At 60.3% G+C, this 22,893-nt stretch overlaps 10 protein-coding genes across 10 annotated transcripts; 3 read left to right on the forward strand and 7 right to left on the reverse strand.

The window, feature by feature from the left end:
• The first annotated feature begins 564 nt into the window (after positions 1-564).
• GGTG_07757 (hypothetical protein) lies at positions 565-2,751 on the forward strand. The gene has a single exon (XM_009225583.1). The coding sequence runs from the start codon at positions 755-757 to the stop codon at positions 1,961-1,963; it is 1,209 nt and encodes a 402-aa protein (XP_009223847.1). The 5' UTR covers positions 565-754; the 3' UTR covers positions 1,964-2,751.
• A 101-nt stretch (positions 2,752-2,852) lies between these two features.
• Positions 2,853-4,369, reverse strand: GGTG_07758 (hypothetical protein; the record flags this gene model as incomplete). The annotated part of the gene is made up of 3 exons (XM_009225584.1): positions 2,853-3,070; positions 3,132-4,263; positions 4,319-4,369. The coding sequence occupies 3 exons, from the start codon at positions 4,367-4,369 to the stop codon at positions 2,853-2,855; spliced, it is 1,401 nt and encodes a 466-aa protein (XP_009223848.1).
• Positions 4,370-4,855: 486 nt separating this feature from the next.
• GGTG_07759 (hypothetical protein) lies at positions 4,856-6,477 on the forward strand (the record flags this gene model as incomplete). The annotated part of the gene is made up of 4 exons (XM_009225585.1): positions 4,856-5,080; positions 5,321-5,467; positions 5,724-5,884; positions 6,366-6,477. 4 exons carry the CDS (start codon positions 4,856-4,858, stop codon positions 6,475-6,477), a joined length of 645 nt encoding a protein of 214 aa, XP_009223849.1.
• A 788-nt stretch (positions 6,478-7,265) lies between these two features.
• Positions 7,266-9,523, forward strand: GGTG_07760 (hypothetical protein). Its single transcript, XM_009225586.1, has 3 exons — positions 7,266-7,666; positions 7,731-8,228; positions 8,323-9,523. Exons 1-3 carry the CDS (start codon positions 7,546-7,548, stop codon positions 8,718-8,720), a joined length of 1,017 nt encoding a protein of 338 aa, XP_009223850.1. The 5' UTR covers positions 7,266-7,545; the 3' UTR covers positions 8,721-9,523.
• Positions 8,844-9,909, reverse strand: GGTG_07761 (hypothetical protein; the record flags this gene model as incomplete). Its single annotated transcript, XM_009225587.1, has 4 exons — positions 8,844-9,047; positions 9,130-9,185; positions 9,260-9,329; positions 9,805-9,909. The coding sequence occupies 4 exons, from the start codon at positions 9,907-9,909 to the stop codon at positions 8,844-8,846; spliced, it is 435 nt and encodes a 144-aa protein (XP_009223851.1).
• An 879-nt stretch (positions 9,910-10,788) lies between these two features.
• On the reverse strand, positions 10,789-12,607 carry GGTG_07762 (hypothetical protein). Its single transcript, XM_009225588.1, has one exon. It carries the CDS (start codon positions 12,408-12,410, stop codon positions 10,851-10,853), a length of 1,560 nt encoding a protein of 519 aa, XP_009223852.1. The 5' UTR covers positions 12,411-12,607; the 3' UTR covers positions 10,789-10,850.
• Positions 12,608-12,882: 275 nt separating this feature from the next.
• Positions 12,883-14,951, reverse strand: GGTG_07763 (hypothetical protein). Its single transcript, XM_009225589.1, has 2 exons — positions 14,654-14,951; positions 12,883-14,571 (listed from the first exon to the last, which is right to left on the reverse strand). Exons 1-2 carry the CDS (start codon positions 14,782-14,784, stop codon positions 13,689-13,691), a joined length of 1,014 nt encoding a protein of 337 aa, XP_009223853.1. The 5' UTR covers positions 14,785-14,951; the 3' UTR covers positions 12,883-13,688.
• Positions 14,952-15,332: 381 nt separating this feature from the next.
• On the reverse strand, positions 15,333-17,691 carry GGTG_07764 (choline-sulfatase; the record flags this gene model as incomplete). Its single annotated transcript, XM_009225590.1, has 2 exons — positions 16,711-17,691; positions 15,333-16,421 (listed from the first exon to the last, which is right to left on the reverse strand). Exons 1-2 carry the CDS (start codon positions 17,401-17,403, stop codon positions 15,333-15,335), a joined length of 1,782 nt encoding a protein of 593 aa, XP_009223854.1. The 5' UTR covers positions 17,404-17,691.
• Positions 17,692-18,773: 1,082 nt separating this feature from the next.
• GGTG_07765 (mannose-P-dolichol utilization defect 1 protein) lies at positions 18,774-20,541 on the reverse strand. The gene is made up of 2 exons (XM_009225591.1): positions 19,780-20,541; positions 18,774-19,662 (listed from the first exon to the last, which is right to left on the reverse strand). Exons 1-2 carry the CDS (start codon positions 20,374-20,376, stop codon positions 19,465-19,467), a joined length of 795 nt encoding a protein of 264 aa, XP_009223855.1. The 5' UTR covers positions 20,377-20,541; the 3' UTR covers positions 18,774-19,464.
• Positions 20,517-22,677, reverse strand: GGTG_07766 (hypothetical protein). The gene is made up of 3 exons (XM_009225592.1): positions 22,419-22,677; positions 21,687-22,278; positions 20,517-21,598 (listed from the first exon to the last, which is right to left on the reverse strand). The coding sequence occupies exons 1-3, from the start codon at positions 22,508-22,510 to the stop codon at positions 21,137-21,139; spliced, it is 1,146 nt and encodes a 381-aa protein (XP_009223856.1). The 5' UTR covers positions 22,511-22,677; the 3' UTR covers positions 20,517-21,136.
• Positions 22,678-22,893: the final 216 nt, after the last annotated feature.

Consider the following 22,893-nt stretch of genomic DNA (forward strand, 5'->3'; position numbering starts at 1 on the left):
TGTGTGTGTGTGTGTGTAGTAGGCGGCGGCCCGGTGGCCAGACGCTGGGGTTTGGGTTTACGTTCGCGCTTTCGTGGTGGTGACTCGGATTCGATTCGAAGATGGGAGCTCAAGCGGCGAGGCGAGAGATGGAAAGAGCTGGGACGCGGTTTGGGTTGATTGATCCGGGGGCTATGGTACAGGGATTGAATGAAGCGCAGGTTTAGAGATGACTGTCCATCCCGAGAGTGCTTTTTGAGGTGGCGACGGGAGAAGCAAAGACGGCGTCGAATGGAGTTCTTGGGAGTCGCAGTACAAGTAGAAACGAAACGAGGCGATGCTGCTGCCAATGGCGCACGCTCAGGCGTCATGGATCCAGGTACCTGAGCGAGGGACACGCAACCGTCCCCGCAAAGCCACAGCGGGAGGCTGCCCAACAGGGCCTGGCTCTGACGCATTTGGCGCACGCCAAGGCCAGGGTCAAGCGGGGCCCGCTGGAGTACCTTTGTGTATTTTTGGAACCTGCTTGTTGCTGCGGGTTCGGCCCCGCCAAGGCGAGTGTTAGCTCCAGCTGTCGTTGACAGGAAAAAAAAAAAAGTAGCTCCAGCGTGACGCGACCAAGCCTTCAACGTGAATGCCATCAACCATCTGCCCCGCGCAACCACCCCCTGCGCGCACACACACATGAACGCCAGGTAGCCGTGCGGGGGGAGTCGCCGCTCCCGTCCAACGCCGCTCCCCGCGTGCTCAACAAGTCAGCCCCCCTCCCTCCACAATGATCTACGACCTCAACATCGCATGGACGCCGTCCACGCCCGCCGACGCCCTGGACTGCACGCTGCGCCAGGCCGCCGTGCTGGGCTACGACGTTGTGGCGCTCAACCACACCATCAGCCGCCTGCCCATCCCGTCGCCCATCACGAACCCGATCCCCCTCCTTTCTTCCTCCTCCTCCTCCACCGACAACCGCCGCCGACTGCCGTCCACCATCCTCCGCCGCGCCACCGTCCACATGGCCGACCCGCGCGACAACCACCGCCTCGACGCCGTCGCGGCCGCCTACGACGTGCTCGCCGTCCGCCCCACCACCGAGGCCGCCTTCTCCCACGCCTGCGTCGCGCTCGCCGAGCCGTCCGTCATCTCGCTCGACCTGGCCTCCAACCTCGGCTACCACTTCCGCCCTAAGCCCGTCATGGCCGCCGTACGCCGCGGCGTGCGCTTCGAGGTGTGCTACTCGCAGGCCATCGTCCCTTCTTCGTCCTCTTCCTCCTCATCCTCCTCCGGCGATGGTGCCGACAACAACAGCAACAACCGCGCCCGCGCCCTCTTCGTTGCCAACCTCGTCGGCCTCGTGCGCGCCAGCAAGGGCCGCGGCCTCGTCGTCAGCAGCGGCTGCCCCGCCTCCCGCCCGGCCCTGCTGCGCGCCCCCGCCGACGTTGTCAATCTGCTGGCCGTGTGGGGCCTGGCCCCCGACAAGGGGCTGGAGGCGCTGTCCGCTGCCCCCAGGGGCGTCGTCGTCAACGAGGGCATCAAGCGCTCGTCCTTTCGCGGCGTCGTCGACATCGTCCAGGCCGCTGGTGGCGGGGCCGCTGCTGCTGCTGCCGCTGGGGCTGTTGGCGAAACGACCGTCGTCACGGGGCGCAAGAAGCAGAAGCAACAACAGCAACAACAAAAAGTCACCAGCGGGGGCAGCGCTGACGGCGGCAAGAGGAGGAAAGGTCAAGACGACGCCATGGCCGTCGACGACGACCCGAGTCCCGAAACAGCCGGCGCCAGTGCCGCAGGAGACGGGGGCGCACCAAGCGGGAAAGCTCACAACGGCGACCAGCAGCAGCAGCAGGGCGGCGTCAAGAGAAAAAACGGCGAGCAGGCCGGCGCTGGGGACGTGGCCGACGAGGCCGGCCAGAAGCTCAGCAAGAGGCAGGCCAAGAAGCAGCGCCGCCTGGCCGCCCAGCAGGCGCAGACGGCAGATGCGGGGCCATGACCGAACAGACAAGTGAGCGAGAGAGAGTAAAATGTCTGACCGTGAGGGCTGCTTCCCATTGGAACTAGATCCAGCATGGGACCTTGCGCGTTGTGTCTCTACAAGTTCATATAGAACAGCAAGACCAGACCGCAATGCTACAACAGCAAACACCGAGCCGCCCATCACTTCCAAATCACATCTTTACACGCGCCTGTGCCAATCTATACTTACAAAGGCTCGGGGAAGCCCTGTCATAACACTTGCTCGAGATAACATTCCCCTTTCCGATTTTCTGGTTATTTCTTGATTTAGAACTGAAACACTATGTACATTTTGGGAAACAATCATCCTCGTTCCAGCACCGCCACTCATTGCCCTGCCTATCCTGTCCCCCCAAAGCAGGACCTGACAGATACAGCAAGAAACGGCGTCGCGTTGAGAAAAAAACGACGACCAGGAGCCTCCGGGAAAACGAGTTAACTTATGCTGCGGGCAAACATTAGCGAAAGGAAAGTTGAAACGAGGCTACGGTGAAAAAGAGAGAAAAGGGTATGAATGTGGAAACAATATTGAAATAGCCAAAGGACGCCAGGCCAGTCTTCACTAGGCGGGTGGGTATTCTTGTCCCTTCGTATATGACGGGAAAACATTAAACAGGCAGCAAGGAAAGTGTTTTCGGGCTTGTTCAAATTGTCTGTTTTCCTCATCCTTGTCCGGCGACCAAGGTAGGCCAAGGTTCGGAGCAAGGATGTGCGTCGCGTCCAAAAAGTATGAGATACCCCGAATCAAAAGTCGTAGCCAGCGCATTTGTTTCATTTCTTTTGAACTGCGACGGCGCACATCTGCAGCGGCGTTCTGAGAGAGGGAAAGGACGCATTGATCTCCAAAAGTAATTGCGAATGGGATGTTAGGCACGGCCGAAGCCCGCAAGGCCCTGCGCTTTGGCTGCGTTTGCTGGGTTGGCCAGGTTCCCAAGGTTGAGTTTGGAGTTGAGCGACAAGTTGCTGGGGATAACGATGTTGGGCTGGGCAGCGTTGTTGGTGTCGGGTGCCGGGGTCGGCGCAGGAGCTCCGGCCACTGGCAGGGCCAGCGATGCCGCTGGAGCAGGTGGGGTTTGGGTCGCAGCTATACGGCAATAATGTTAGAGTTTGCACAACGAGTCGACACTCAGTTAGACATGACTTACCAGGCTGGGGAGGTGCTGCGATAGGAGTAGGGGCCGAGCTGGGCGCGGGGACCGAGGTCTCAGCCGCAGGCGGGAGAGGGGTTAGGGACGAGGCGACAGGTTCCGAGGTCTCAGCCGCAGGCGGGAGAGGGGCTAGGGACGAGGCAACGGGTTCCGAGGGGGCCGAGGACACGGGTATTTCCGAGGCGATAGGAGCTGCAGCCGGGGCTGATGGTGCCGGTACTGCGGAGGCTATGGGGCTAGCCGGCGCGGAAGAAGCGGCCGGTTGAGAGGCGACCGGTGCGGAAGAAGCCGGGGCAGAAGCACCTGGAGCGGAAGCTACGGGCGTGGATGCGGCAGGAGCTGAAGCGACAGGAGTCGAAGCGGCCGGAGCAGAAGGGGCCGCTGGCGGAGCCTCAGCGCTTGGCGCAGTTCCAACGGGAGGCGGCGGGAGCGTGGAGACGGGCAAGGACGAGATTCCAGAAGGGGGCGGCAGCGGGTTGGCCCCGGTGACAGCACCAGGAGCCTGCGAGGCAGCGGGCGGGGCGGCGGGGGCGGCGACGGGAGCCGGCGAGGCGGCCGGCGCTCCGTTTGGCGTCGTCTTTCGTAGGGCAGTAGGGACCGGAATGATGCTGACTCCGACGCCACCACGAGGCCCACTCGGCGCGGCTCCGCCACCGGCATTGTTGACTGGCGGCGGGGCAGGAGTGGCCGCGCCGCCTGCCGGAGCCGCACCCGACGCGGGTGACGAGGCATTCGGTTTCTCTGCGCCCTTACCCTTCTTCCCCCCCTTGTCCTTCTTCCCCTCCTTGTCTTTCTTCCCCTCCTTATTCTTCTTCCCCTCCTTGCCCTTTCCATCAGCACCCCCTGTCGAGTTCCTAGCAGGCGGTGTGGTGCCCATCGACTGAATCACGCCCGGGGCGGGGGCAACGGGAGCGGGAGCGGGAGCTGCGCCAGCATTGTTCGTCGGCGGCGGCGGCGGCGTTGCAATCGGGACCTCGGCGCCTGGTGGTGCTGTCTTAACGACAGTCGTGGTCGTCGTGCCAGTGAACTTTCGTACCGCGTTCGGGTCGTTCAGCATGCTAAGTATCGATGCCACGAAATCTCTCCTCGACAGCTTTCCATCTCCTCCATTATGATCGAGCGCCGCGGCCTAAAGGAAAAGTCAGTCGTACGTTTTGCTTGAGGATGGAAAGGCCTCAACTCACCTCGATAAGGGTTGCCGACCCAGCCAGCCACAATAACTTTGACAGCCTCATCTTGAAACTAAACACAAAAGCAAACTCGCTCCGATTTGGTATCGTCTATTGCATCTAGTGTCTGCAACAAATGCACAAAAGGAGTGTGGCAACAGTCCAGCCGTCGAGGTTGATCGTCGAAGAGGGCGCTCCAGTGGGATCAACCCAGTGAGCAGCCGATGGGGCGGTGCGTATAAGTGGTTTTAAGGAGAGTGAGAATCCAAGATATCGTTTCGTCGGTGTTGTCCGGTGACGGTACTGTTTTCCTCCGGCGCGCGCGATGATTAGGATTGTCCAGAAGCAAAGGACGGTGACGACAAAGTCTGAAGTTGGGAGGAAGGCGGCTCCCGAGGTCGTCCAGGTAAAAATGAGCGACTGGCTACGACAAGGTCCCAGACTCGTCTGATAGAAAAAGTGCGGCCGGAACACACAAAAGGAAACGAAAATGGAGATAAAACAAGATAAAAGAAGGGAAGAATAACAAGAGCACAAAAACGACGTCAATGAATGAGCGAAGGTGTCAATGATGGGCTAACATGGGGAAAAAAGGAATGGGCAACCTCGCGGGAGGAGATCTCTGAAAGACGGGATGAAGTGGACGACTGGAACAGAACGAAGTGGAGAAGAGAAGAAACGGGCGGATGGGGTCAGCTAGGGGGACGGCCCACGTTATGGGTCGAGCGAGGTCCAGGATGTGCCGACGTGGTGGCCAACCTCGACGGTGTTTCAACTGTCTTGAGCCAGGGACAGGGAGCTGGCCCCCTTTTTCGGCCTTTGCTCTTTTGCCTTGCCCTGCCTGTTTCCACTTGATCTCCGATGGTCTGCTTCTCAGATCTGTCAAATCACAGCAAATAGGCAATGCAAGAGCGGAAGCGAAGAGACGGAAGAAAACGCAAAGATCCCAACACAGCTCGGACGGAATAGTGGGTGGGACATGGATACAACAGCGTCTTTGCCACGGTTGCACCGTAGGTACAGTTCCCTTCGGCACACTTAATAGGGCTGTCGGCACCCGAGGAGCCCGTCCGCGCGGCGCTCTGTGCGCTTCATCCGGTGCAGACTGCCGCACCGTCGACACCGCGACACACCACACCTCAAGCTCCTGAGGCCCGCTATCGGGTACGGGGCCGGGTTTCAAGCCGGCAGAGCACCCAGGTCACTGCTTAGGTAACTAGACCAACCGCGGGTGCCACCTCCACCGGCGAGAGGCTAGACTCTAACAGCGGTGTACGTAATTCGTTTCCGTAGACGCCCGGTAGGAAGAGCCATGGGAGCGGCATCATGACTCCCTAAATTAGAGGTCTGGGGCGACAAGCTTAAAAAATAAAAGGCAATGCAGAAACGAGGATAATTGACGGGAAATGGGAACTGAGAGCTTGGCGCCATCTCGGACCCTGACGTGCCAAGCACTGGCGACTGGGCGGCGAGGCCGGGGCCATCTGTCGAGCGCGACGGTGTCGGCTCTGGACAATTGCAACCGACGGAGCAGCGTGCCCGGACGTTTCGGCAAACGCCCTCATCGATGTGCTGCGGGATGTGGGTGGTCGAGGGCGCTCGCTCGCTGCCAGCAGGGATGGCGGGAGCCAAAAAAGCAAAATAGCGGCCAGCCAAGGGAGAATAGGCAGGCGGCAGTTGGGCGTCCAATCCAGCGGGCGGGTTGAAAGGGAAAAAGGGCGACAGCAGATAATTTGAGACTGGCCCCTGACAAAGGCGGTTTGAGGTCTGCATTGGCGAGACAAGGGGTTCCTGCCATGCGGCTCCGCGGCGGCTTCCAGTTGAGCCCCACGCCTAGCACAAAAATATGGCAGTTCCTGTTAGGGACAGGAAAAGGTATGGAAAATGAAAGAAAAGTAAGAATAAAGATGGAGATAATGATAGGAACGGCAATATACACAAAAGTAAGAATAGGAAAGCTCGCGGCATTAACAATTCTACTCAATCTTTAGGACCTGTGAAACTGCCGTCTTTTTTGTGGTGGGCGCAAGTCCCAGCTGAGCTAGCTGCATGTGCTTTGCAGGGTCTGGGTGTCTTCCTTGTTCTGGACCACGGCTCCACAGGGCCGCCCCAGGTGGTACCTGCAGGCGCACAAGGACATGGCCGAGCCGCAGGTCGCGGACAGAATGGTCTGATAAAAGGAGGCAAATCACTCTTGGTGTGCGTCGGAAATCCCAGGGATCCAGCCGATCAATGCGCTCGGAACGTGCGCGAGAATGCGCGTGTGCTTCAGACGGAAGTTCGAACGCCTGGACATTGCGCATGATGTTAGTCCGATATTGTCGCCCAGCGGCGTTTGCGACGCGCGAACGCATTGCACTGGAGAGGCACTGTACTAGTACTGCTGTGCTGGTAGACAGCGAAGAATTGGCCTATTATGTTGATTGGTGCAGTCCACTGTGTCCACTGTGGGTTACACCACTACCGCGACCTGCGGCGGATTTGAGCAGAGAATGCTGTGGTATGGGATGCGCCCTGATGCGCCCTGATGCGCCCCCACCCACCCGCCAGCATCCATCTGTGTTGCTGCCGCAGAAAGAAAAGGCCATGTCGGGATGATGAATTGGCTTGAGTGATAGTCCAATTCGCCATCGCACGGGACGCTGCCGTTCCGTTGGGTGCTCCAGTCAGCTGCCCCGTCTCCAACTGATTGAGCCGCTTTTTCTGGAATGATTTCCCTTCCTGTTCAGGATTGCCCATCTAAGCGCGCAGGGGGGAGGTTCCGTGATCTTCATCTTCAGCCCGATAGGGGACCCAAGATTTCCTTCATGAGACGTAATTGGAATACCGATACTAGTCAAGCTGGCATGATGGGCTTTTACTCTTTTTATGGGTTTCCGTGTCGTGCCTAGGCGATCGAGGCATTGTGGCTTTTGCGGGTCTGCTTCCTTACTAATACATCCGACTGCCATGCATGCTACCCAGAACGCTAGCGGGTTGCGACGCCGATCATGTTCGATGCCAATGACGACTATGCAGCCATTCAGATCGCCAAGTCGTCGGCGATTTCGGTGATTTCGGTGTTTCTGCTAGGTTCTTGACAGCGCTGCGGGCAGCAACTCCAAACCAGCATCCTCAAAGTTGAAGCTAGCCTTGTGCATGAGGCTGGGATTGATCGCCTGTCAACGACCAGGAGTTGGGGAGAAAAATAACTTGTTCGTGCCAATCGCCTACCAGTTGACGACCTTGGGAATCGCGCCAGGATGTCGTCGCCCGTCCGCGTGCTCGATGACTACTACTTGGCCATCACCCTTTTGGTGACGGTTGCGTACCAGCTCTTCTTTTTTTGCATCGCCTTTTCCTTCAAGTTCGACAAGCTCACAGGTAAGCACACCCAGGAAAAAGCAACAACCTCCCGCTGAGCCGACCACGCTGACAAGCCGCGCAGACTTCGCCGGCGGCACCAACTTCGTGGTGCTGGCCATCCTCACCCTCGCGCTCAGCGGCGGGCCCGACGCGCGCCAGCTGGCCGCCTCGGTCTTCCTGGGCGCGTGGGGCCTCCGCCTGTCGGCCTTTCTGCTCTTCCGCATCCTCAAGACGGGCAAGGACGACCGCTTCGACGACAAGCGCGACCGCTTCTTCCCCTTCCTGGGCTTCTGGGTCTTCCAGATGCTCTGGGTCTGGCTCGTGTCGCTGCCCGTCACGGTGCTCAACTCGCCCGCCGTCCGGGCCTGGGGCGGCCAGCAGCAGCCGCCCTTTGGCTCCACCGCCAGGGACGTCGCCGGCACGGTCCTGTTCGCCGTCGGCTTCGTCATGGAGAGCGTCAGCGACGTCCAGCGGTACCTGTTCCGCTCGCGCAACAAGGACGCCGCCGCCGTCTGCGACAAGGGCTTCTTTTACTTTTCAAGGCACCCCAACTATTTTGGCGAGATCATCATCCAGTTTGGTAGGCCAACTTTTGCCCTTCTCCTTTTTTTTTTCTGGTGCAGCCCCTGAAACCTACCCCACCAAGCGCAAGCTGACACTCCTGCCCCACCAAGGCATCTTCACCATCGCCGTGTCGCCGGCCGCCGACGGCCCCGTGAGTGGTCCCGCCTTCTCGGCGCTCTACGCCACCATCCTGGGCCCCATCTTCTTGACGGTCCTGCTCCTCTTCGTGTCGGGCCTGACGCTCCAGGAGCGGCCCGGCGCCAAGAAGCGCCACGAGAAGGGCGGCGAGGTCTGGGGGAACTACAGCCGGTACCTCGAGCGCACCAGCATCCTCATCCCACTCCCGCCACAGCTGTACGAGAGGGTGCCGACGTTCCTCAAGCGCACCGTCCTGCTCGAGTGGCCCATGTACGTCTTCGACCCGGCCAAGCACTCGGACGAGGCCCGGTCGTCCTCGCAGGTGGACGAGGAGCGTGCCAATATTAGAGATCGTGGACAGGCGCAGTAATACCGTGATGCGATGGAGTCGAGATCTTTGTAATGATGTATCAAACACATTCCATCTCACCTTTTGGCTACCAGAGATCCGCCTTGATATCACCAAATATTCTAGAAGCTTCTTTTGCTCCATCTAGACGTGCACCATCTCGTGCAACGCACTATCCGGTGTCGCATCCGCACTCGAGGCGTCGCGCAGCTGACGGGCTCGCTCGGCTTGTTCGGCCTCTTCATCCAGCTCCCAGCCGTTGCCCTGAAGCGACCGGGACGGGGTGTCGGGCTGGCTCAGCGATTCCTGGGTCTCGCTGGAGGACCACTCCGAGTGAGACTCGCTCCCCTGTGACGGCTAGGTTAGCTTTCTGCTTGTGGTCGATTCGATAATATTGAAGGCCCGTGGTTTAGAGCACTGTGGGTGGGACATGGAAATTGAGAATCAGACTTGCCTCGGGGATTGGTACCATGGCCGATCGAGTCCCTGGCGTGTTACGAAAGAGTCAGGGGATTTACACAAGTTTAGGGCAGGATGATGTATTGCAAGGTACCACGAACATATGTGGACCGCCTTTTTCCAGTCGAGGCCGCTGATACAGCCGCCTTTTATCGAGACCACATTCTTGGTCTGACCCGTGTTTGGCCATGTTAGCATAGTGCCCGCGAAGAGTTTTGGACTCGAGAAAGTGAAGGAGAGAAACCCACCGGCGTTGTGTGAATCATCCGTGTGCCGCAAACCTTGCAAAAGTAGCTGTTTCCACTCAGTTCGTGACCATGACGGGAAAATCACATGTCGAATGCAAGGGAAAGGTGTCATTTATACCAGTATAGCGAATCCCCCGTCCCGGTTGGCCGACTTTGCAGAGGCCAAAGAGATCAGTAACGATGGCCTCCCAGATGTCGGTGCTGAAATTCCATGACACGCCGAAACATACATATAGCAGCTCAGGAGCTCAGCGGCCGGAAAGGGGAAGCGGGGGAAGATGGCCGAGGTGCTATAGGCCGACTTTTTTTTTTGTCGATATACCACACGTTTCTGTCAGCATATATCATAAAAGAGCTGAAAAGGGAGAAAAAGGAAACACTCCAGTGAAGGTACTGACGCTCGTTTGGCGCTGACACGAGGTACAGTGGCAGATGTAGAGCGCCAGGGGCTCCGGCAGCGGGGTCTTGAAGGCCACGGCGCCGCACTGACAAGATGCATCCATTGCGACTCCGGGCCGGGATTATACCGGCGAAGGGGGCGGGGCGGCAGGTCGGGGCGGAGGACTCTGGTCGGCGGCGGGGCTTTGATGGCGGCCCAAAGGATTGTAGTCTCGTAGAGTCAATCGGCAACGACAGCGGGCGATGCACGCGGGCGGTGACTCGCCTCGACAAGGTGTGGGAAATACGCTCGAGTGCAGAGACGTACCTCTCACTCTTGTGCAGACCAAGTTGTAAAGCTAGAGCTAATTAGGGATGTTAGCTGTGAGAGGACCGATTGACCAAGGAGCTACTTGGTTCTAGGATGAGTCACCATCTGATAGATAGCTCCTGCGGTGCCCCGCGTCCTAACTTTGTGATCAACTTCCAGCACACAACTGCACATGCATTCTGTCCATACACATATATCGGTATGGGTACGCACAGCAGCCGCGGTTCTAACGATTCCCAGTAGGAGATGGAGTGCCTGAGCGGGTGAAGACGGTAGCTATCGTAAGCACACCTCAAGAATTTTGGTAACGAGGTTGTCCCAAAGAAACGGAAGTTGAGGGAGCTATCAATTTTTTTTTGCCAATTTCCTGTGCTATTAGAACAAGCTCACTCTACTTGAACTCGTGGGGATGGCGCCGTTGCTGTAATAATTCCATGTTCAAACTGGCGGTAGGAAGCTCCTGTATAAGAACCAGACCATGACACCTGAATAACCAACCCTACAAACTTGGAATAGGAGGTGATGAGGATACCAAATGTCTAGCAAAATCAACGGCTAACTCCAGATATGGGGGGTGTGACCAGCGCCGTCTATAATGCCGATAAAATATCAAACAGACCCGTCTAGAAGCAACGACCACCACCGCCGTGGAAAACAAAATGCTGTGGTCTATCCGGCAACATGCAAGACAGTCGAAACATGACAAATGTAAAAAAGGACGTTGAAGCAAAACGCCTAGCACGCAGCAATAGAGGTTAGCTGGCAGTGGCACTCCTTCCGACCAGCGTCCTCGTCCGGGCCGTCGCCCAGGCAGACCGTCTCGACCCAGCGCGCGGCCGCGATGACGGGCACGTCCACCAGCCTCCAGAACACGTCGGCGACCCAGACCGTGACGGGCAGCAGTATGACCAGCCCGCCGAGCCACGCCAAGAACCGCTGCGTCGGGCCGTCGACGCCAAACATGCCCTTGACGCCCCAGCCCGGCACGGCGGGCACCACCACCTGCTGCTGCTGCTGCTGCTGTTGCCCGTCGCCATCGGCCGGCACGACGCGCTCGGGCGAGAAGGGCTCGCCCACGACGGCGAGCTGGAGCATGGCGAGGACGGGCCCGTGCACGATGTAGATTGCGAAGCTCAGCCGGCCGCAGTACTGCGCTGGGCCCGAGTCGAGCAGGCGGCGCGCCCACGCGAGCTCGCCGCAGGCCCAGACCGCGCTCAGCGCCGCGAGCGCGAACCAGAACTTTTGCGGCGCCAGGTCGTCCATGCCGTGGGCGAAGGGGTCCGGCGTGGCCGCCAGCAGGGCGCGGATGCCGCGCGTCCGGTCCGCCCCGGAGTTGGGCCAGCCGCCCACGAAGACGAAGGCGGCTACGACGCCGATCCAGAAGATGGAGCGCAGCAGGCGGCGGCCGCGGCGGGCGTGCGGCTGCGGCAGCTGCTCCTTCTGGCCGATCCCGCGGTGCTCGTCGGTGCCGCCACCGCAGCAGGCCCTCCCGAGCGACTGAACGATGCGCATCTCGGCCAGCCACATGCCGCCGAGGAACTCAAAGGCGGCCCACTTGCCGCAGCAGAGGCAGTAGGCCATGAGGCCGGCGGTACTGGCCTGCCGCACCTTGAGCTTGACGCGGGCCAGCAGCAGGATGACGAGGAACAGCAGCATCGAGTGCGCGAACTCGATGGGTATGGTCCACAGGTGCACGTCGTAGCCGGGCCGCAGGTCCGCGTCCCAGGCCCACGGCCAGGTGACGCTGTGGAACATGACGTCCTTCCAGATCCACAGCTGTGTCGACAGCGCGGGCAGGGGCTCGTACAGCCATCCCAGCTGGCAGCACGCGGCGATCATGAGAGTCTCGGCGGCGCAGGGGCCGAAGAGGCGCAAGGGGCGGCGGAAGGCCGACGACGACAGCGCGGCGGCGCAGCGCTCGAGGGCGCGCGGGCCGCCGTCGTGCAGGGCGCGCAGCGGCTTGTGCGACAGCACGAAGCCCGAGATGACGAAGAAGACGTGCACCATGGGGCGGCCCGAGAAGGCGATGCGGAAAAAGGGCAGCTGCAGGAACGATGAGGCCTGGCCGTCCGGGTTGAGGCCGTACGACGGCACCATGTACTTGTGGTTCTCCTCTGTGTAGTGACAAAAGAAGACGACGAAGGAGGCGATGCCGCGCAGGCCGTCGAGGTACGATGTCGCGTGCAGCCGCCAGCCGGGCCTCTGGTCCGGCCACATCATGTCGGCGACGAAGCTCGGCGGGAGGGTCCGGAGCAGCCTCGCCGGCCATGACAAGGCTCTGTCGGAGGACCCCATCTTCTCACTGAGTTTTCCCACGGACAGCGGGGTCTAAACTCTAGAGCTCGCTCTTAGTTTCCAGTTTTTGTTTGCAGGCAGTCGTTGAAACCTAATACTGGAGATCCAAAGTTTCTTTTTAGCGTGAACAGAATGAAAGCCCCAAAGTGTCGGCTGCAAACATGGCAGCGCAAGTTTGGAAACTCTCGAGACGCTGGCATGGAAGACGACCCAGGCTGAAGTGGCAAAGTGCCAAGTTGTCCCATCTCCCGACCAGCTCGAGGGGTTTGGCCGCACTGTCGGCAGGAGCCTGACAGGATCATCCAGGGGAAGTCGAGACGAAGCCCGCACGGCCGGGAAGGCGCTTGTCGGCCGAATGCTGATTCCTTGTTTATATCGAAATGGAGGAAGGTGTCGGCGGACCCCCACAAGTGACAAGCACGAAACACGATCGCCAGAACGGACGGTTTGGGCGTCTGTGAGGCGGCTTCTTAAAATGGAAGTTGGACTCGGTCGGGTGGGGACACGATGAAGAATATATCATGCTTTCATCTTACACTTGAGCCGGCTAAATTAACTCGGTCAGCCACAACTACCGAATCAGCACCACAGGGACCACAGCCAGTTTACGGTGGCACCAGGCCGGGTGGTATAAAATGCCCCCTCCTAGCCCTCGCCCTCAGCCCCTTGACCTTCTCAACCGCAACGACGACGACGCGGTGCCGCCGCCACGCCTGGCCGTTCAGCAGCTCCTCCAGGCGCGCGCACCAGGCCACCTTGTCGGCCCTGGACACGCGCCTGCTCCCGACACGAGCTCCACCTCGAGCCGCCTCAGCGCCAGCACAGCCCGAGTCCACTCCCGATCCAGGGCGGCGGTAGCAGCCCCTCCTCCTCCCCGCCGGCGCCGCCACCACCACACCTCGTCCACGGGCGCCGGCAACCCCTATCACGGCGCCACAAGGTCGCCCAAGCGTGCGGCGAGGGAGCTAGGTGACCAAATACCCTAGGACGAGCAGCAAACGCGACGGGAAGGCCATCATCACAAGGCCGTCGGCAGCTTGGGGCTTGGCTCGACAGATACGGACTTGCAGCGCTGAAGTGTGTTGTGCATGGGCAGCTTCCATCAAGTGGCAGTTTGTGTGTTTACCGAACCAACTTCACATTTCGGTGACTCGCCAGGGCCAAAGGGAGAAGCAAAGATAGCGTTAGTCGATAGCCTCATGCAACAGACCTTGTACAATACCATATATGCAAAATGGGAAACCTGGAGGCAGAGTCGCACCCAAGGCCAAACAATGGTCACTGAGGCGGCCTCCTCTGCCGCTTCCCGCCGTCGAGCACGATATCCGATAGCCTCTCCACGTTGGGTGGCAGGTTCATATCCCCCCTCGCCATGAACCACATCACCACCTCCGGGTCCACCGCGGGCCCCCCCTGCGCCACCGCCGCCGCCGCCGCCGTCGCCGCCGTCTTTTGCTGTTGCTGTTGCTTCTGCAGCGGCACATCCTCGTCCTCGTCGTCGTCTTCATCGTCATCCTCGTCGCCGTCGACGACGTCGGGCAGCGCGCGGCGCAGGCCCGTGCGGACCTTGTCGACGCCGCCCGCGCGCTCCTGCGGCGTGTACACCATGCCGTCCTCGCGCGTCACGAACTCCTGTATGCGGCGGCCGACCCACACGCGCGCGTCGAGCCACACGTCGCCCAGCCCCAGCGGCTCGCGCGTCCGCCGCGCCGCCGCGTCCACGTCGTCGTCCATGTCGTCGTCGTCCTCGGGGCCGCGGTAGCCGCCCTCGTCGTCATCGTCTTCGTCGTCGTCGTCGTCGCTGTCCTCGTCATCGTCTTCGTCGTCCCCGTAGAGGCCACGGCCCCCCCTCCCGTTGGCCCCACCGCCGCCGCTCTTGCCCCCACCACCGCCGCCGCCGCTGCCGTCCGAGTCCAGGAAGCTGTGCGGGCCCAGCCCCGCGGCCGCCGCCGCCGCGCGCGCGTCCTCGACGCTGGTCTCGACGTCGGGCTCGAGCTTCTTGCGCAGCAGCTGGCCTAGGATGCCCTCGTACTGCCGTCCCGGGAAGTTGGTCGACGGGTGCACCACGACGCGCCGGAACAGCTCGTCGTTGTCCGTCGCCACGCGCAGGAACGACTCGACGTTCTTTTGGAGGACAAAGGCCGACGTCTCGAGGGATGTGCTGGAGGGGCGGCGGGAGGTCGCGAGTTAGAAGGGAGATGGGGATGCTAAAATAGACAGAAGAAAGAAAAAAATAGGCTTACGGCGCGGGGAGCGGGTTGCTCTGGAGGATGCCGTCCCGCATGCTCGCGATGCTCGCGACCAGGGTGGCGAGCTTCTGGCGCGCCGACTCGAGCGACTTGAGGTCCTCCTGCGACATGTGGAGGGACGCCATGGTGACTGGCTTGGCTGGCGCTCGCGGCCGCGCACAGAGAAAGACGGCTTTGCGCAGGTAACGGATCGAAGGAGGAGGCCGCGGGCGCAGAGTTGGAGGAATTGGCTGCGATCTGGGCCTTGAATCTTGGATTTGTTTCGGTCGGAGCTGGAGGAGCTTCCTCTTCCAACCACTGCGGGGAACAAATATGGGGTTTAATGTTTGACAACGTGACAGCATAACAGAGAATCATTTGTATCATTCACTCTCCTCTATGCACATATTTCATGTACCAGCTTTAAGCCTTCGTCAGTTTGCTTCCCTTTGCCACCAAATTCCATCGCCAATTTCAAAGATGCCGTTTCGTTGAAGAAAAAAAATATATATAAAAACGCCACGCTCCAATAACCTCAGCCCAACCAATTTAGCCCTACGATGTTGAAAATGCGCGACTTTGATGGAGATTCTCTGATCCAGAAGATGGTCCCAAGGATGAGAAGAAAGAGAGATTAATCGATTTGAAAACGCCTCATCCGAGCCAAAGAAAATCTACGATTGAATGAAATGCCTCACTGCCCATGCGACCCGGCCTGGTCGACCAGGACCCCGGCCGTCTCGCGGCCGTACGTGTCGACGGGCGGGTACCGCGCCATGCGCTCGAGGTCGTCGAGGTCCATGTGCGAGCGGATGTACTTCTCGCGGCCGTCGTCGACGGGGTCGTGGTCCCAGCTGGTGAAGCGGCCCTTCTTGAGCGCCGCCCACACGAGCCTGCGCTTGCGCTGCGAGAGCAGCACCTCCTCGGTGATGGCGTCGTAGTCCCAGCGGGCGGCTGCCTCCTTCTCAAACGCGTCGAGCGCCGCGCGAGCCGCCTCTACCCCCTCGGGTGCCGCCTCGGCGGGCTCGGCGGGCTCGGACTCGCCCGCTAGCAGCGCCGCCTTCTTGTCCAACACCTTGACCAGGTCCACCAGCTCGAGCGGGTCGTCGGCCAGGTTGAACAGCTGTGGCCTGCCGTCGGCGGGGCAGGCGACGTACTTCCACGGCCCGCGCCGGATCATGACGAGCGGGCTGATGGTGCCCTCGCCCGTGTACTCGGCCAGCGCCTCGTCGTGGCCCTCGGCCGACCGGCCGAGCAGGTGCGGCATCAGCGAGCTGCCGTCGAGCGGCAGGCCGGGCAGCGGCTTGGTGCCCACGAGGTCGCACATGGTGGGCATGATGTCGAGCGTCGACACGTTTTGCGACACGCGGCCCGGCTTAACCTCGGGGCTGGGGTGGCGGATCAGCATCGGCACGCGCACCGACGACTCAAAGTACGACATCTTGTACCAGAGCCCGCGCTCGCCCAGCATGTCGCCGTGGTCGCCGCTGAAGACGACGATGGTGTTGTCGTCCAGCCGGCAGCGCTTCAGCACATCGAGCAGCTTGCCGATGCAGTCGTCCACGTAGCTGACGGCGCCGTAGTAGGCGCGGCGCGCGCGCTTGATCTGCTCGTCGGTGAAGTCTTGATCCCACAGGTCGCAGACCTTGAGGAGGCGCTTGCTGTGCGCATCCTGCTCCTCTCTGGGGATCTTCACCTTGGGCAGCGCAATGTCCACGCCCTCGTACAGATCCCAGTACTTCTCCTCGATAGTGTAGGGGTCGTGGGGGTGTGTGAGTGAGACCTATCAGAGAGCAGCGCCAAGGACGGAACGTGAAGGGGAATACGGGTGGCATTCGTTAGCATGCGGATTTCCAAAAAAAAAAAAAAAAGGGATGACCTCAAGGATGCGGGGTCACATCCCGAAACGGGCTGACGTGCATGCGGCTAACGGGCCCCCCATGTCACTCATTGTACCTTGGCCACATGGGGATTTGATAATGCAAACCAGGAGCATCGCCGCAACGGGCCAGCAGGACCGGAATACACAACATCATCACCGCCGGCCGTGCCGATACCTAGTCTCCACTCACCGTCAGGCAGAAGGGCCGGGCGTCGGGCCCCTGGCGCACATGGTCATACAGGTACTGGGTCGAGCGGTACATGACCTCCTCGTCGTAGTCCAGCTGGTTGCTACGGACGCAGGTGCCGGCCTGCAGGATGGAGCTCGCGTTGTGGTACCACTCCAGGCGGGTGTCGGGCTCGTCCCAGTTGACGGCCCAGCCGTAGTCGCCCGGGTAGATGTCGCTGGTCAGGCGCGTCTCGTACCCGTGCAGCTGGTCGCCGATGAAGTGCATCTTGCCCGCCAAGACCGTCTGGTAGCCCTTGAGCCGAAGGTAGTGCGCGTAGGTCGGTATGTCGCTCGAGATCTGGGCCGCGTTGTCGTAGGCCCCGATCTTGAGCGGCAGCACGCCCGTGATCATGCTCATGCGTGAGGGCGCGCACAGCGGCGACGGGCAGTAGGCCGAGTCGAACTGCACCGACTCGGACGCCAGCTTGTCCAGGTTCGGGGTTAGGATCTGCGACTCTGGGTTGTACATCTTGAGCTGCGGCGCCGCCAGCTGGTCCGCCATGATGTAGAGGATATTGGGCTGCTTCCTGGACGCCCCGCCGTTGGGAGTAGCAGAGGCTGGTCCAGCGGGCGCGGGCGCGGGCACGCCCTCGGTCCCGGGGTGCGCATTGCCGCGGACCGACGAGGCCGGCAGCGTGTCGAGGTCAGGGGCCATCTTGTATAGCCGAACCTGGGGGGCTTCTAGGTTTCTGTTCTGCTTGGTTTTGTGTGTGCTTGTTTTACGTCTGCAGCTGTGGCAGACTAATGTGATTCAAGAAGTAGGTTCTGTTTATCCGACTAACGGAAAACAAACGAGATCAAAGAAACACCACAAAGTGCGCAAAACGAAAGAGAAGAGCAGGGGAGATGAAGAGAAGGAGGAGACAGCGAGCCAGAGGGTGAGGGAAGAGATCGAGCCGGCAAAAAAAAAAAAGAAAAAGGCAGCCGGCTGGTCAGAAGAAGATAAGGCTAGCGAGAAGAGCCGAGATAACAATGAAGTAGCCCGCCTTGACACGTCAGGTCCCGTCTCTTCCGAGTCTCGACACAAGTCCCGTCCGTCAGAGCCAAGCCCGCGTTTGGTTAAGATACATTGACCTCTCGAACGATAGTAGCCTGAAAAGTACGGCGAAATCCCATCCGCTGATAAGGTCGAGGGGGGAGGATGATGTAGTGAGGTGAGACGGAGCGGCGGGCGGGCGGGAGGGAAAACGAGGCGGTGGAAGGAGACGTCCCGGGTCCAGGAGCACGCAACCGCTAATAAAAGCTTCGGTTCGTGTGTGGGGGAGAGAAGGCGAGCGTCTGGGGAGATGACGCAATTCAGGGGTGCAATGAGCTCTAGGGCGATGATGGCAGCGCCAGGCAGGGAGGTCCTTGGCTGGTGCTGACAAGTGCAGGGTGATCCCGTGATCGGGGAGCGATGTCGCAATCGGCGGGGAAGCTTCTACAAGCAAGGTGAAAGGAGAGGGGTTCGTCGCTGGTAGAGTGACGGGAGCTAGGGAAGGAGCGATGGAGGAAGTGAGGGAGGGAGACACGAGAAAAACGGAAGGTAATAATAATAAAAACGTCCTCAACACATTCCGCCGCCGATACCCAGAAGCGGTGTGCTACTCCAGCCATAGGTGCCCAGCACACCAACCAGACAGCCAGACTCCCGAGACCCTGCAGCCATGGCATCCAATCCATTGGGCTGCGTGCTCATGTATCCAGCCATGCTTGACCGCCGTGCCTTGGAGGTAGGTAGGTATTTGGGAAGCGGCCACACTCCCCGCCCTCGGCCGCAGAGACACTAAGCAAAGCTAGGCAGCGCTTCCGGCTGGGCTGCTCCATAGGCCGTGTCCAGACCGAAGTCGTGTGATGGCCGCCATCCCCACATTGGGTCGCTTTAGGAAGGAGAGTTGGATCGGGAAGGGGGAGAATGTCCGACGTCCAGTCGGGCTACTCGAGGGGGGAGGCCGATGGTAGGTGGAATTCTGAGATTGACCAGCCTGCGAGGGCTGTATGACAATGGAGCCTACGCCCAGGCCATCCACGGCCCTGAAGACACACCTAGGTACCTATCCTAACCCAAAGAACTCTCCCATCCTCCCCTCCAAGCGGAGACGAATACCAGAAAAGACTTCCGAGAGATCACCATCCCGTAGCCCTTGAACTGCCAGCCCACCTGACCTGACCCGGCGCGCGCAACCGCATTGGGCAACTGCGCAGCAAGACAGCGAATCGAGCTCGCCGGCGTTGGTCATGGAAACCAGAAACAGGCCATGATGGTCCCGACACTGCACACCGCGAGGTGCGTCACGCGGAGCTTCCGCATAGGGATTTCCGTGGCATCCCGGGCGGACGCCATTCGTCCAGCATGTGTCAGTGCCGAGAACGCACATAAAAAGCCACCATCGGAACCGGGGGGATCGCAGCCCGGCATGGGCGCGTGCATGCGTGCATGTCTCATGCGGAGGGGAGGGGGAGAGGGGCTAGAGTGGCACGGGGAAAGAAGCAATTGCTTTTTTTCCCCTGCTTGGCATTCACAGCATACCATCTAGACTAGCACCGTGTGAATGTTGGGCCCCACGGAGGTCCGGTGTCGGGATCCCGCCCGCCAAGGAAGGAAAAGATGCGAGGAAACATCGAACCGTGTTTGCCTTTGTTTTTCTCTCGATTTTCACGTTTGCCGCCGCCGCCTGTCTATTATTATTCTCCTCCCCTCCCGCGTCCCCTTCCTTGTGTTCCCGCCTCCTTGTGCCTAGTTCCCCTTGGCGCGCTTCTCCTTCTTCGCGGGACCGGTCGCGGCCGCCGGCTGGTTCCAGTAGTACACCATCTGCGCGGCCAGCACCGCGTTTAGCGCGAACCCAGCCACGAACCCGTACAGGATCAGCTTGTCGTCGACCTCCTGGAGGGTTGTGAAGATGCGCGAGAGCGAGCCGGCGAGGTAGTTGAACACCTGGGGGGGAAAAAAAGTGGCCAAGGCAAAGAAAGGAGAGAGCGTTAGCAACAATACTTGACGTATGAGAGAGGAACACGTCGAGGGAACGGCGCCCCCCGTGCAGGAGGAACTCACGGCAAAGGCGCTCAGCTGCCCGGTGCCGCCCTGCTGCCAGATGGCCGCGATCTGCGGCACCTTGCTCGCGACGCCCAGCACGCCCGCGCCCGCCTGCAGGTAGCTCAGTGTCTTCATGTCGAGCACGCCCTCGGTGAAGAGCGACCCGGCGCCCGCGGCGAGCGCGGCGACGAGCAGGGCGCCGGCGCCGGCGCGGCCGCTGTAGTTGAGCACCAGCAGCGAGATGACCACGTTCTGGGCCAGGATCAGGGCCGTCTCGCCGTAGGTGCTGAAGGGGAAGCCGTTGCGGAAGTTGTAGGCCAGCGAGATGATGTAGGCCGTCGTCTCGAGCAGGTACGACAGGAACGAGACGCCCGACGCCGACCTTGAGCCCACCAGCTTGAGGATCTGCGGCACCTTGACCACCGACGACGCCGCGATGATGCCGATCCCCAGACCCTTTGACACGGCCAGCTTGACGCAGTCGGCGTCGGCCAGGTCCACGTCCAGCAGCAGCGTCTTGTAGCACGCCTCGCCGATGATGGACACGCCCAGGTCGCGCACCGGCGCCGGCAGGTTGTGCGTCACTGGCTGGAGGACTGATCGGAGGGCGTCCATGGTTGTCGTGTCGTGGGTTGCCGTTTTGTGGGAAAGGAAGCTGCCGCTGCTGCTGCTGCTGCTGCTGCCAGGTGGTTTTCAAGGGGCGCTGTCCTTGGCTGCGTTCTGGTGTGGGCGCGCACAGCCTGGGTCCAAAAGTCTGGGGGATGTGTCTTGAGATTGGAGATTTGCTTAGGTAATGCCATTGATTTTGTCTCTGGGGCGGTCATCCATGTCTCCCCCTGCAGCTCAGGTGCTCAGCTCCCGACTCCAGTGTCTGCTCAATTCCATAGGAAGCCACATCCCAATGCATTTCAGCATCAAGCAGAACCCGGGAAACCGACCAGGTCATTTGTGCGTTAGTTACAACTCAGCTACCGGCCCAGACCTTCGAATCACATGGTGAACACGAAGGAAGGAGAGTAGAAAAGCGGAAATGACTGGATCAGAACGCCACCCCAAAGCTACGTGATAGAGCGATGCTATAAAGAAAACAATTCATTCCCAAGTCCCCCATCCCAGAATCCCCATCCCAGCGTGCCTGTGCCCTCCTCCAAGTGGCCACAAGATAAAGAGTGTCACCCACGAGCGACACTAGGGCACCCCGCGGGCGTAGCATTATGTCGCCGGTGCATGCACCATAACGCTGCGCAGCATCGTTGCCTCGTTGCCTGCCCCCCAAAAGCAAAATAGTTGTTTGTACAAGAGACCGAGTAACCTAAATCAGATCAGAGCAAAGATGGGAGAAAAAGTCAGACGACTGGAGACGAGGCGGACCAGATTACTTCTTGGCAGGGGGCCTGCCCCGGCGGCCGGTGCCTGTGCTCTTCGCAGCCTTTTTCGGAACGGCGAGCTTCCTCTCAACAGGAGGCTTGCGGGGCTCCTTCTTCTCAGCCGGCCCTACCGCAGGGGCTGGCTTCTCTGCTGCGGCCTTGCGGCCAGCCTTTACACTAGGCTTGCGGCCCGGTGTTTTCTTCGCTGTAGATGCTTTCTCCGGCTGGGTCTTGGCGTCAAATGCCCTGAGGAGTTCTGGGCAGCCAGTGAGGTTCTTGCGGGGCTCCCAGGTGTTGTCGTCTGCCGAGTAGCCTTTCCACTTGACGAGATACGTCTTCGGCTTGCCATTGGGGCCGATAACGCCGGCATCAACGATCTCCTCCACTTCCCAATCCTGGTTCGCCTTGACAGCTGCTGCGGCGGGCTTGCGGCCCCGACGCTTGCCGGTCGCCGCTGGAACTTCGACTTTCTGCTGATAAAAACGGCGAGTTAGTATGATGTTGGACGCGTCGATGTCATGACAAACACGCTATGCAGAAAGAAATAAGAGCACTAACCGTAATCTTGACCTTGAGCGCCGTCGCAAAAGTCTCCTTTGCGGCAACCGCAGCGCCACGCTTGGAAACTGCGCGTGTTGGCTCCCTCTCCTCACGAATGGTGCGCGGGGCTCGTGCCTTCTTTGCAGCAGGGGCGGCGCCAGATGCGTCGCCATCGTCCGCCTTGCGCTTACGTCCACGCTTGGCGCCGGTGGTGCTCGGGGTGACCTTGGACGCGATAGCCCTCTTGAAATTGCGGGGGGTCTTGGCTCCAGTCGACCTGGAGGGCGTCTTGGCGGGGGTGCTATTGCGGGAGCCGGCGGCCGAGAGAGACGGTCGGCCGCGCTTCCTGCCGTTTGTGGTTGGGGCGGAAGCCGGGGACGCGTCGCCGTCTATGTCCATGTCGGCGACAGGCGCCGGGCCAATCTCATTGACGATATCGCCATCATCCTCATCATTGTCCTCGTCCTCGTCGTCCTCGAGGGGCGAGAGGGCGCCGCCGCCAACTGGCTCGGCCTCATCCTCGCTGGCGGCGTTGTTGGCGGCTCCGACTCCGTTCTGAAGACCAATGTCGCTCTGGATAAAGACTGGCGGGACCTCCTCCTCCTCCTCACTGCAAAACGTGTCAGAAACAAGGTGGGTAGACGACGAGACTTGATGCGCTGCGCAGCTATCAAAGCAATCAAGCCGGACACCCGCGAAAAAGACGCGCGTGGGGTTTTTTGCGACGCGTTGTAGCTGGGCGAAACTTACAAAGGCAGCGGTGGCGGCATAGCTTCGACTTGCTGATGAACTTCTGAGCGACCAAAGAACACGGTGCGCGGCGAATCGAAAAATGCGTTCATAATTCACCTCAATCAAAAGGCAAGGTCGTCTGCTAAAAACAACGAACACGCACGTTGGAGATCTGATGGATGTGCGCGCAGAATTCGGAGCGGCGCAGTGTTGAGTTCGGTTTGAGGTGACCTTAGCTGGAGGTGCATGAGAGGGAGCTGTGGAGCTGCGAATCGTTAGCTCTTGCGTGCAAGCGCGACCGCGACCCGCGCGGCGTATGGGCTTTATAGTTGGTCGGTGCTTTGCGAGCCTCCATGCTGATTGACCCACACGTGACAGGGGCGGGCTTGCTTTGAGCTCCCGAGGTTGGAGGTACCAGGTACCCCAATGCCGCACGAAGGAACAGCTAGTTCGGGGAAATTTCATAGCATGGCATATGCGGTCGCTTGCAATC

This window comes from Gaeumannomyces tritici (assembly GCF_000145635.1).
Source record: "Gaeumannomyces tritici R3-111a-1 unplaced genomic scaffold supercont2.4, whole genome shotgun sequence".
Classification (NCBI taxonomy): domain Eukaryota; kingdom Fungi; phylum Ascomycota; class Sordariomycetes; order Magnaporthales; family Magnaporthaceae; genus Gaeumannomyces; species Gaeumannomyces tritici.